Genomic DNA, 13,647 nt, shown 5'->3' on the forward strand with positions numbered 1-13,647 from the left:
TTTGCAAGTGACAATTAAAAGATTTTTTTTTTCAAGAAAGTGACACTTATAAAAGGAACGGAGGGAGTATCATTTTATATAGAAAATTATGTATTCAAAACACTGGAAATTAAATTTTTTAGTGACATTGGAAATTGTTATGTTCGAAAAAGTATTTTTTATTAAGAATTTTTAAAGAATGTTTTTATTTCATTCCTAAATAGGACTCTTTAAAAAATAATACTCTAATTTAATTTGATTAATTTTTTTCATAAAAACTTATTAATTTATAAATATCAATAATTTATTTATATTACTACATAAATATAAATAAATTTTATTGATAGGAATTGAATCCTAAATCAACAAATTCTAGAATGATTAATTTATTTATAGGGAATATAAGAATTACAAAAAGTAAAAATAATATATAACAGGGAATATATTAAAAAATATATTAATTTTATATAAAAAATTATAATTTAGAAATTAAAAGTAGTGCACTTATAGTGAAAAATAATTTTACACTTTCATTTAATAAAGATTCATCATTCAATCATATCATAAAATTAATTTAAAAATTCCAGTATAACTTTATAGAATACAAGATAATAATTGATTGACATTATAAAATAATTTTATATTGTTAATACATATTATTTTTTCTCCATAAATTAAGATAAAAATAAAGATTAATTATATATTGTCATAATAAAATGTTTACATAATTCGTAAATCACAATTATATATATATATATATATATATATATATATATATATATATATATATATATATATATATATAATGTAATTAAAGTAAAAGTCAAATAATAAAAAGAAAATATAATGGTTAAGATTATTTGATTGTCTCTTTATATCAAATGCATATTCATTTAATTTTAAAAAACTTATAAATTATTTTATAATTTAAGATAAATTTTGTTATAATATAAAAAGAAGAAAGTATAATATTTAGGAACTGATATTTTTATTTTAAAATTTATTTTTTATTGGGTGTGCACTATATTTAATCTCGTAATATTTTTAATGTATAGTATAGTAGTACTCCGTATTAGATAATGAGTGATTATAAAACAGAAAGAAAGAGAGGAGTATTAAAATGAATGATTGAATACTGGAATAAAACCAAAAAAAGGCCACACTTTTTTGTGTATTAGAAATCAATCACAATCAGAATTCACAATTCACGAGGAAAGACAGAGGTTCTTCACGTGCTTCTTCCTCTTTGTGAGTCACTGAACCTTAAGTACTTTATTTATTTATCAATTAATTAACTACTACTTCATGCATTATTGCATTTTATATAATTATAATATAAGATTCATCATTTCATTTCATTTCACCCTGTTCCATTCTCATCACATACGTGTTCTCATTCGTTCGTTCCCATGCTTTCTTCTTTCTTCGGTTAGTTTTTCAATTTCCGATTCACATTTTTACAATCTTCACTTTCATTACTATTACTACCGATTCATTTTCTCTCTCTTTTCCTTTTACATTTTCTTCCAAGATTCAACTTTCTGTTACCGATATACAATCAATGTGATACACAATCTAAGTTTCGTCCTTCGTTTTTGCTTTTGAAGTTACGTTCAAATCAATTTCACTATAAATTTGTTGTTATTTGAGCTAGGAATCTTGAATTGGAATGTTGCCGCTTATTTGGCGTTCATAATCATTTTATGTATGTTTGTTTGAACAACCTCACGTCAATTACAATTTGTAGCTTATTATGATAAGTGTTTATTTATAAGCTAGATAGCACGCTCCTAAAAATAATATGTTGGTTTTTTCAATACTGATACCTGTGATTATATTTAATTTATTTATTATTTTTAATTATTATCTATGTCAACGTGTTAGTGTCAGTGTCCGTAATTCACATTGTATAAACTTTTTTTATATTAAAATTAAGATAAAGGTAAATTGTTTTTTAATAAGTTATAAGCTGTTTTCATAAGCTATTTTAGAGAACTTGTGAGAATAAGTTGAAAATAGTTTATGAATAATGTCATAAGCTCTTTTCATAAGTTTTCGAAAATAATCTCGGATAACTAATGTCAATGGATGAGTTCAAATAAGTTAATTCAAACAAACCCTTAAAGAATGATGTATGAGTATGAGAAATACTTGAGTTTAATTTTAAGATTGCAATACAATACAAAGTAATAAGCAGTTCATCATTGGCTTCTTTTACATTTTTGTTAATTTTATTTCTATATGATTAACTTTGAGATACTTTGTGTTTAGGATTTTGAGCACTACTACTGCAAGTGCTAAGATTTTGCTGGAAGATGTCTTCTCTTACTTCGATAGATTTGTCTCATCACAATAGTAATGGAAATTTGAAAAGTCTAGACACACTATGTCCTGTGGCAGAGATTGGGGAAATTGATTTTTCTAAAGTGTTAGATAAGCCAAGGACTTTGAACATAGAGAGACAAAGATCATGTGATGAAAGATCAATGAGTGAACTATCAATAGGCTTTTCTCCTCGGCAACTGTTCGCAAAACCTGATATGTTTTCTCGCTTTGGAGATCATCTTGATTCTCCTATGCAAAAATCAGGTCTTAACACTCCAAGATCATTAATATTGGACTCTAATTCAATATTGCCTGAAGCTTGGGAAGCTCTGAGGCGTTCTTTGGTACATTTTCGTGGTGAGCCAGTTGGGACTATTGCTGCCATGGAAGATTCTGATGAGAAGCTTAACTATGATCAGGTAATAGGCGTTTGTAACCTTTTTTTGAGTACGATTTTAAACATGTTTTTTATTTTATTTTATGGATTTGTACTTACAGTTCTTGTGAAAGTATCTATCATTTTGAGTTTACTATGGAGGCCTAATGTGGGATGTTATCTTTGTACCTAGGTTTTTGTAAGAGACTTTGTTCCAAGTGCTTTGGCTTTTTTGATGCACGGGGAACCAGACATTGTTAAGAATTTTCTCTTAAAGACTCTTCGTCTTCAATCATGGGAGAAAAAGATTGATAGGTTTCAGCTGGCAGAAGGGGTGATGCCTGCTAGTTTTAAGGTGTTCCATGATCCGGTCAGAAACCGTGAAACCCTGATAGCAGATTTTGGTGAAAGTGCAATAGGTAGGGTTGCTCCTGTTGATTCTGGATTTTGGTGGATTATATTACTTCGTGCATACACAAAATCTACAGGAGACTCTTCCTTGGCTGAACAGCCTGAATGTCAAAAGGGTATGCGTTTGATTCTGAGTTTATGCTTGTCAGAGGGTTTTGATACATTTCCAACATTACTATGTGCTGATGGGTGCTGTATGATTGATCGTAGAATGGTGAGTTTTCTGAACTTTACACATAATATATTGTCTTGAAAATAGGCATTGATTATTGGATAAGATTATTGTTCAATATTTTCCCAACTTTGTTGGTTTATATTTAAATGACCAATTCTGTGCAAAAATCAAACTCAACACAATCTGTTTTTATGCTAGTACTGAATCCAAAGAGAATGAGATAAACAATCTAGCAGAATTATACTAGATGTAGGCATTGACAGAGGATTTACTATGACTTTTATTCCTAGTGGTTAATTTATCCATGATTTTATGATTTCAGGGTGTTTATGGGTATCCAATTGAAATTCAAGCATTGTTCTTCATGTCTTTAAGATGTGCCTTGCAATTGCTTAAGCCAGATGCTGAAGGGAAAGAGTTTATGGAACGAATTATAAAACGTTTGCATGCCTTAAGCTATCATATGAGAAGCCATTTTTGGTTGGATTTGAAGCAGCTTAATGATATATATCGCTTCAAAACAGAAGAGTACTCACATACTGCAGTGAACAAGTTCAATGTTATTCCCGATTCTTTACCAGATTGGATTTTTGATTTCATGCCTCATCACGGTGGATACTTTATTGGGAATGTGAGTCCTGCTAGGATGGACTTCCGCTGGTTTTGCCTTGGTAATTGCATTGCAATTTTGTCCTGCTTGGCAACTCCTGAGCAGTCAGTTGCAATCATGGATCTCATTGAATCACGGTGGGAGGAACTAATTGGGGATATGCCTGTCAAAGTTTGTTATCCAGCCCTTGAAACCCATGAATGGAGAATCATAACAGGATGTGACCCCAAAAATACTAGATGGAGTTACCACAACGGGGGATCTTGGCCAGGTATTCTTATGCTACCATTCTTAATTTCATAGAACAAGTGTGTGTGCGTGTGTATGTAAATCTATAGTAAAAATACACCACTTTTGAGGGAAAGCAAACTACATTTCATCAATAAACAAATGCAGTAGAAACATAGGAATAATATAATAGATGTAGATGATACGAGTGCAGAATACTATAATAGATGTAGATGGTATGAGTGCATGTTTGGTTCAATGGTAAGTTTGGCAGAATTACGATGTATCATCGTGATTTTGATCAAAACTACACTACTAGCTTGCCTCAAATAAGGGATACTCTAAAGCCAGAAAAAAGAGATTGAAATTTCCACTTTATATTTTGAACTCTTTTAGTATTTGCTTTTTTTTTAATATGGTGATGATATTGGTTATGGTGTTTACAGTTATGTTATGGTTTTTGTCTGCGGCGGCCATCAAGACTGGGCGACCCCAAATTGCAAAACGTGCCCTTCAAATTGCTGAAGCCAGATTGCTAAAAGACAACTGGCCGGAATATTATGATGGAACGCATGGTCGATACATTGGGAAGCAGGCTCGAAAATGCCAAACCTGGTCTATTGCTGGTTACTTGGTGGCTAGGATGATGCTTGATGACCCTTCACATTTAGGTATCATAGCACTTGAAGAAGACAGACAGCTAAAGCAGCCTGTGCACAAGAGATCAAATTCATGGACTTTGTGATTCTTTTTTGTCTCTCCTCATCAATTTTGACCTGCAATGATAAATAGGAAGAGGTGAGAAATGGAGTCATTTGAAGGTGGGGGAAAACACCTTAATGAAGCACTCTATGCTTCATTCCATATGTCAAGTGTTTGCATGTTCCTTCTGTGGAATCCTCATTTGTGTAGCATCTGCAGAGTTTTAAGGATTCTCAATGGTAAAGTTGTTTTATGCAAAAGGTGATGCTATGGTTCAGTCTCTTGAACATCATGCAGTTGTTGTTGGATAATATATACTCTTAGCTTCAAATGTTACAATTAGATTGAAATTAAGAAGGCTCTGACAGTAGATTGTGTTTTCTTGATCCGGCACAAATTACAGGATATAATCATTCATTCCCCCATTTATCCTTTTTACATGAAAGCGGCGTAGATGGTGTCATCTTTTTTGTTTTCAAGTCCTTTTAATATTTAGTATTACTTTGAATGAAAACTATTCACAAAGGCCTTAAAACTAGAAAAACACATATATTGTAATCATAAAAAAAAAAACACCTATATAACAAACCATTATTGTCGATAATGTTTATGTAATTGGTAAAAATATGGATTTAGTAGATTTACTTTTTTGCATTTATTTAAGTCGAGACTAAAATATTTAATTACTTAACAATAACAGAAAAACAATTTTTTTTAAATAGAAAACTACTTTCAATTTTTTTTATTATTAGTCCGTATAAATTAGATATCATTTATATATAAGTTATATAGATCCGAGCTTATTTCTTGACTTGAGTAGGACCATAATGAATCTCTTTAAAAGTTAAAATATTAGAAATTAATTTAAATAGAATAGATTGTTAGAATTATAAACAAAATTATTTTACTTATAAGTATTTCAAACACTCTCAAATGTTTTGGAGTTGAAACGCAGGAATATCCAAGATAATCCAACATATACTCAATTTTGTATAAGATCGATGAAAACTCGAATGTAGGGAAAATGAAATCTTGAATTTTGTGTGAAGAGGATAGACTTTTGTGTTGTGTTTTTGTGAATCTAGAATACTCAATTTATAGGCCAAAATATTGTTGTTTCATAAGACTGCGACTCTTTGATGAAACACACACTTTCAGCAACACTTTCAACAAATATTGCATTATTTCTACTACAACAACATCTTTATCAAATGTTGTATTGTGTTGCATATAACAACATTTTTATCAAATGTTGCATTGTTTCGCCAACAAAAATAATTTTTCAAAGGCTATACTATTTCGCATTTTGCAACACTTCACGAAGTGTTGCCTATTTCTGAATTCAAAATACAAATTGCCTATTGCAACACTTCACAAGTGTTGCCTGTTTCTGAATTAAAAAATTAACTTTCACTTGCATATTTTCTTGTCATTTTGAAACACACTCAAGATTATTAATTGTTAATAATTTACAACAATCTCCCACTTGTTCTAATAATGTAAAGATCAATTATAGAAGAATAAAAGAATAGAATGTTAACACAGTTAAGTATCTTTCTATTTGAACTTATCCTTAGTAAGGATAACGCAAAGTTTAATCGGAATGTTAGGTAGATATGTTTTAAACCGTTATCCCTTGTGATTATATAGACATTACCTTACACACATTTTTTAATGGTTCTTCGCCTACATCTCTCGCATAACACTATTTATGGCTATGTGTTTTTCTTGTTTTCGTGAATTTTTCATGAGAGAAACGTGAACTCTCATTTTAAGACGACATCATCTCGAAATTCATATAGGTGGAGTTCATCTTGTATCTATTTTTTGAGATACATATCCTCGACATAGAACTTTATTAAGAGTTTGGAAAAACTCAACCCTCAATATGTAATAGTCAACATTGCCACAAAATGGTGCACAAGTATCCAAATCAACGACTTGTTGTTACCCATTAAATCTTACGTTAAAGTTTGTTAATTTCATATTGGGTTGTTATCGTTGTCGGAACCCTTATTCAAGGAGTTTCAAACTCATACCTCTCGAGATAGTCTTTACTAAATCTCTGGCTAATAGTTTAGTAAATGGATAAAACAATTTATAGCTCGATCGTATATATGTGAGTGAAATGATTATATCCTTAATCAAATTTCTCACGAAAGAATGTCTAAGTTCTACTTACTTAGACTTTCTGTTATATACTTTTTGTATGCTCTAGGTAAAGTGACTCAACTATCACAATGTATCAACATCATTGAAAGATTGTCTTTAGCCAATGGAACTTTCAACAAAAGGTCCATCAACCATTTAGCTTTTTTTACAAGTGGAAGCAAAAGCCTCGAACTCTGATTATATACTTTTTGTATGCTCTAGGTAAACTGACTCAACTATCACAATGTATCAACATCATTGAAACATTGTCTTTAGCGAATGGAACTTTCAAAAAAAGGTCCATAAACCATTTAGCTTTTTTACCAGTGGAAGCAAAAGCCTCGAACTCTGATTCTATGGTTGAGAAAGTGATTCACATTTATTTCTTGCTCTTCCAAGAAATTTCACCTCGACTAGTGTAAATATTCATCCAAATGCAGATTTATGATATTCAACACTTGATATCCAACTCGCATCAGTATATCCTTCTAATATGGCAAGAAACCTACCATAATGAAACTAAGATTTTTGGTTTTCATAAGATATACGGAAGTCCTAATGATGGCCTTCCAGTGCTCACCATTTGAATTTCTAGTAAAATTTACTTATTTTACTAATTGTAAATTTTATGTCGGATCTAGTACATTGCATGCACTTGCATGTTCCAATTGAGCCACAACTCTTCCATCATTCTTTTGAAGTTTTACACTAAGATCAAATGGAGTATTCACTTTGTTGAAATGTAAGTGTTTGAACTTGTCAAGTACTTTCTTAATATGATGTGTTTAACTAAGTTCATAACCCCCACTATTTCGTTTTACTTTGATTCTCAAAAGTGTGTGAACTAGTCCAAGATCATTCATCTTGAATGTGGAAGTTAGAAACCTCTTTGTTTCTAAAATTCCATTCATCTCATTTCTAATGACCAATATGTAATCAACATATAGACAAAGGAATATCACAATGTTCTCACACAACTTTGTGTACAAACACTTGTCACAAGAATTAGATGAAGAAGGTTTTTAGATAATCATGTTGATGATGCAGTAAGGTTTTTAGATGAAGTGAGATATGAAATTTTGAGCAATTTAAAGTAATATAGTATGAATTGCAACGGGTATCTTAGTTATGTTCACTTGTCTCAAATCTTCACTTGAATTTTTATGTTCAACTTTCTTGATCAACTTCATCATTGATCTGCATGACACTTTTGATCTCTTTCTTCATTGATATCTTTGTTTTCATCAAAGATGAAATAGATTAAAAATATATTCTACAAAATCTCCCCCTTTTGATGATGAAAAACTCTTGTGTGTCTTCCCTTAATTGGTGAATCTTACAATGACGGAGCCAAACTTTTGATGTCATTGTTTCGGTGTTTATTTTTATCCATACAAGGATTTGATAAGTTTGCACACTTTTGTTAATTACCAAGAATTACATTACCTTCTGATTTCTCCATGTAAATCTCCATATCGAGATATCTATTTAGGAATATTATTTTGACATCCATTTGATGAACTATATATGCAAGAAAGCTAATGCAAATGAAACTCTAATTTTGTTGTACTTTCTACTAATACATATGTGTTAAAATAAACAATAATTCCTGGAGAACCTTCCTCACAAGGTTCTTAATTTATGGGATTCTCGAATTTATTATCCTCTGTGATAAGGTTATCAAAATTCCTCATCTAGGATTTAATAATTACATTAGACTCCTGTAAGACCCCAATTTTGTCCCTAAGATCCCTCATGGCATCATAACATTGCATTTGCAAAGCCTCAAGGATCATGTGCATCTTGGTTCCCTTTGCCTTTGGGTGGGACTCCTTGTGAGTGGTTTGAGATCACCAAGCATGCTTGAATTGTATATTATTGCTTTTCTTATTTTTGCTTACTAATCAAAAGCACAAAAATATGTCACTAACATTTCTTGTTTGTAGCTTGAGCAATCACAAGGTCAAGAGCTTCAAGGAGATCCTTTGTGCAGAGATGTGGCCAAGTGAAGATGATAGCAAGCAGGGTAATGGTTCCCAAGGCTCTCATCCATAAAATATGCCTCCCAAGTATCTCATTTCATCATTTTGATCAAAGCAAGTCAAAGGGTCTGAGGTTTTGTTTCTCAAAGAAGCCCTAATTCATCTGTGTACCACAATGCCTTGCTCATGAAGCAACCTCAGCCCATGGTCAAATACAATCAAGGGAAGTTCTTTAATTCATAATTTCATGCATATTTGAACTTATTTGAGTGTCCTAAATCATCAATCCATCAAGATATGAGTTGTGGACTTGAGAAGTTGATCAGTCAATTCATCTGACTATTTTGAAATACACTGAGACCTAACTTTTTATGTGTTGGTCAAATAGAGATGATTCCAAAAGCAAAATTGTTCCTAAGAACAAAACGAACAACTTTCATGTTCATCAAAAATTTATTTGAAGCTTGGAAGGTCATCATCCATTCCAAGAAATTATAGGTCATTTTGACTGAAACCCTAATTTTGGGTCAACTTCCCAAGAACATAACTCATTCATGTTTTATGATTTTGAGGTGGGATCAAATGAATTGGAAATCTTAAGATGTCTACTTCAAATGTTATGTTGAACAAAATTTCAAAATCTCAAAGGAAATACATGTGATAATGCAAAAAATTATAGGTCACTTTGGACCAAATGCATTGAAAGGCAAAAAAGTCCAACTTCAAGTGCCCATAACTCTTTCATCAAAAATCCAAATGATGTAAAATATAAGTCCCTTTTGATTATCTTGAGAATATCTACAACTTTGATGTTGAAGGTTTTTTCATTTTAAGCTTGCATCATTAAAACATAGGGGCTTGAACATTGGCCAAATTTGGAAACCTTGCCTTTACATGTTTTGCACCTTACACTTTAAACTCAAAATTCACTAATTTCCACACTTCAAATTGATTTTTGCCCAGCATAACATTTGTTCCTTATGTTAAGAAATTTCCAACCATTACTCACATGCTCATGTTTGGATTTGGCAAATGGTATTTTCGAAGAGGAGAAGTTTTAGGCATAATTGTGCATAACATGTTGAAACTCATTACACAAGCCAATGCATTACCAATTACACGTCCATTTCAGCTCAATTATGTTTCAGATTATATTTGGCATTGAATTTGGGCCTTCTACATGATCATGCAAGCCCATGCAATGAATCTCCATTTGCCATGCACACGAATTTGATCACACTTGCCTTGCCTCTCCTTCTATAAATAGAAGCATCATTCCATTCATTTTCCATCCATGAATCAACCTGAAATGCTGCTGAATTGAAATCCAAACCTCTCACCAAAGGAACTATTTCATTTTCACTCAAATTTCTCAGATCTGAAATTCAACTACATCTGGTTGAATTTCTAGATCTAAAGTTCCTAGACCTCTCTCTCATAGTCCATTGATCTTCTGTTTGGCCAAAGGAAGCAAGGAAGCAAGCTCAGATCACCAGAATTCAAAGGTTCTCTCCAACTGGTTTCTTCTTCGAAACTCACCATTTATTGATCTATTTGCTTGGATATTGTGTTGGCTGAAATCCTCTTCATAGAGGCAATTGTTTTGAATGCTCAATTGTTGAAATCCATGAAGTTCATATGAACATCACAGAATTTCCACTTCTGATTTCTCTCAATATAGAGATCTAGAATGGAATTGAGTGATACAGGGATGATGTACATCATCCCAGCTTTCAAATGGTGTATAGATCGTGTATTTTGGTTAAGCTTTTGAAACCTGCAATTTTAGCCGGAATCTTCATGCTCACCGGAGAAGAAGGTGGCTCCGGTCACCATCCCTTTGCCAGATGCATTGTGGACCATTGGATCTAATCTCCAGTTTGTATCCCAGCCTTTGGATCTTATGACTTTTAATAATGCCATGTGTGATGTTGTTGACTCAAGAACACCATGCGCGCGCGTCTCCTTGCCTTCAGATGTGCCACGTCAATTAATGAATCCAGATCTGACGCCTCTGGATTTTTGGCATTTTCTATTTTCTGATTTAATTTCTTTTATTCCCATTATTTTCAAAAATTCATATCTTCTTCATTTTAATTCCAAAAAATATGGGACCAATTGTATTCTTCTCCAAATAATTTCTAGTTTCTAATTTTGATTTTTAATATTTTTTATTTTGTCATTTGATATTTTTTGTGAATTTTCTCTTTTTTGGTTATTTTTAATTCATTTTAAATAGTTTTTGATATTCAAAAAATACAAAAATATTTTCCTAACCTATTTGAATGATGATGGATCTATGAAAAATATTCTCATCAATTTTTTAATTGATTTGAGATTTATTTGAGATGTTAGTTCAATTAGGTTATTTTTATTCATTTTTAATTGATTAAAAATAGTTTCTGACTTTTAAAAATGCTGAAATTTTTTGTCAAACTTTGTTTGACCTTGTTGGACTTGGGATAAATCACTTGGACTTTTCAAAGTTGATTTGAAGTGATTTTGAAGTTTGACCTTTCTTTTATTTTTAATTCAAGTTTAATTTCAAATATTAAAAATGCCAAAAATATTTTGTTTATTTCTTGACTTCCAATCTTCATCTCACTTCTGTTTTTGAGTGTTTGACTTTGATCCTCAATATCATTGGTCAACATTTAGAGGTTGGTACATGCTATTTCATTTAATGCACTTTAATTTTGCCATTTCTCTTATTTATCTCCTTCTTCTTCTTCTTCTTTTTTCTTTTTGATCAATGAGTTGAAGGTTGATAAATTAGCATTGATTAGGGAGACTTAATCTTCCTTGATCCAAATCTAATTCATCTTGATCAATTGATCAAGTGAATGTCTTTGTATTAAGGATAGATTGTTTCCTAAATCATGCAAATGACTTAAACCAATACAAGATCAATCCTCTTTTTCTTTTGGCATGGCAAGTTGTTGGAACTTGGTTCACTAATCAAGACTCCTAACTTGTGTTTGTTGCCTACATTATTATTGACCGACCTCAGATAGTTGTGACTTCTACATAAGTCCAATTACGATTGCTTAACATAGCGCTAAATTTGCCTTATGGCACACTAACTATTGACTACTAACCATTAACATTTACTTTTTGCACTTTACTTTTATGCAATTTATCATCCTTGTACATATTATTCATTTGCTTTTTCCTTTGCTCATTGGAGCACATGTTTATGTTAATGCCATTTGCCTTTTGCTCACTTGAGCATGTAATTGTGTATATATTTTTTGTGCTTGTGTTTGTCTGTTTGTTGTGAACCAAATGCAAAGAATTGGACAAAATGGACTTAGACTTTAGGCCTTACCCAAGCAAATGGAGTTTGAAGAGCAACTAGGCCTCATGCCTTTAGAGTGCTTAAATGTCAAAGAGCAACTAGGCCTCATGCCTTTAGAATGCTTAAAGCTTGAAGGATGAACATTGAAAGGACCATATTCTAAACTCCCTCTTGTCCATTCTTTGATTGTTAATAGAACTTTTTGATGTGTGTGTTTTCTTTGTGCTAGGGATTCCAACTTGAGCCTAATTGAGGAACCATTACCACGAGCTTCTAAGAGAGAGAGATCCAAGAGACCTTGAGGAGCCTTATTCAAGAATTCATTGATTGTTGATTGCTTGAGTTTATGCTTGTGATTGCTTATTCCAAAGGATGGGAGCTACTTGGATCATCAATATGATCTCAAGAGAGGAACTCCTTTTATGGTTTTGTTTCTTATCCTTTACCTCTTGTATGCTTAGGATCTAGCCTTTCTTCTTCTTCTCTCCACTCTAACCCAAGCCAAAACTTTTTGTGCAAACATTCAACACTTGTTTTCAACATTAGAAACCTAAGCCTTATGCTTTTGATTTTCAAACTCTCTTTTCATAATACTTATTTTGAATTGAATCTTTTAATCCACTTTGACCATATTTTGTAAATACTTTTCATTGGTAAACATAACCCATTCAAATACTTTTGTGGTTTCAATGGCCACTTTCTTAATCAAATTTTCCATAACCTTTAGCTATTAGGTTTGAGTTATCCTTGAGGTAGATATAATACTCACCTTTATCCTTAGTGATGGACAATAAGTCTTCCATGCTTATTATAGGGTTAACCACTCACTAGCATGTTGAAGCTATCCTCACATGGTGGATTTGTGGTTTTAGGTTGAGTTTTCTCCCTTGGATAACAAAAGACCTTAAGGCTTTTGGACCAATCAATCCACTCACTCATTTTGATATTTTTACCCCGAACTACGAGGTTTTAATCCTAATCTTTCTTTAAGATGGTACGTAGGCAATGGGTTCATCCATTCAAACACAAAAAAATGTAAATAAACTTGTATATTCTTTTCTCATCTCTTCAATCATGTTTGCACAAATAAATTTTCACAAAATACAAGCCTTACAACAAATGTAAGAAGGGCTCCCTAGGAGTACCTAGGATGTTTTGGGTGCTTAAAACCTTCCCATTGCATAACCAACCCCCTTACCCAGATCTCTGACATTTTTACTAGTTTTTGATTTGATAAAACTTTTAGGTTTTTGTTCGCTTTCTAACCATTCCTTTGGATAAATATAAGTGCGGTGGCGACTCGACTTGTATGGTTTACCTTGGATTTAGTCAATATCTCTAATGGTAACAAATACCCCGCTACAGAAAAGTGGCGACTCTGTTGGGGACCTTGCCTAGTGGGTTTTACCT

At 32.0% G+C, this 13,647-nt stretch overlaps 1 protein-coding gene across 4 annotated transcripts; it reads left to right on the forward strand.

The window, feature by feature from the left end:
* The first annotated feature begins 1,106 nt into the window (after nt 1–1,106).
* LOC127081276 (probable alkaline/neutral invertase B) lies at nt 1,107–5,251 on the forward strand. 4 transcript variants are annotated; one of them, XM_051021549.1, is made up of 5 exons: nt 1,107–1,227; nt 2,251–2,723; nt 2,874–3,305; nt 3,589–4,147; nt 4,551–5,251. In XM_051021549.1, exons 2-5 carry the CDS (start codon nt 2,295–2,297, stop codon nt 4,847–4,849), a joined length of 1,719 nt encoding a protein of 572 aa, XP_050877506.1. In that variant the 5' UTR covers nt 1,107–1,227; nt 2,251–2,294; the 3' UTR covers nt 4,850–5,251. The 4 variants fall into 4 exon arrangements, with proteins under 4 accessions (XP_050877506.1, XP_050877505.1, XP_050877504.1 ...); XM_051021548.1 differs by lacking the exon at nt 1,107–1,227 and adding an exon at nt 1,277–1,407; XM_051021547.1 differs by lacking the exon at nt 1,107–1,227 and adding an exon at nt 1,518–1,684.
* The last annotated feature ends 8,396 nt before the right edge of the window (nt 5,252–13,647 follow it).

The sequence above is a fragment of the Lathyrus oleraceus genome, chromosome 5 (assembly GCF_024323335.1).
Source record: "Lathyrus oleraceus cultivar Zhongwan6 chromosome 5, CAAS_Psat_ZW6_1.0, whole genome shotgun sequence".
NCBI classification, from domain to species: domain Eukaryota; kingdom Viridiplantae; phylum Streptophyta; class Magnoliopsida; order Fabales; family Fabaceae; genus Lathyrus; species Lathyrus oleraceus.

What these genes read in the sequence shown, in the direction of transcription:
- LOC127081276 (XM_051021549.1), top strand. Translation starts at nt 2,295, where the DNA reads ATGTCTTCTCTTACTTCGATAGATTTGTCTCATCACAATAGTAATGGA. An exon ending in GTATGATTGATCGTAGAATG is followed by an intron (nt 3,306 to 3,588) that starts GTGAGTTTTCTG and finishes TTATGATTTCAG; the next exon opens with GGTGTTTATGGGTATCCAAT. An exon ending in CAACGGGGGATCTTGGCCAG is followed by an intron (nt 4,148 to 4,550) that starts GTATTCTTATGC and finishes TGGTGTTTACAG; the next exon opens with TTATGTTATGGTTTTTGTCT.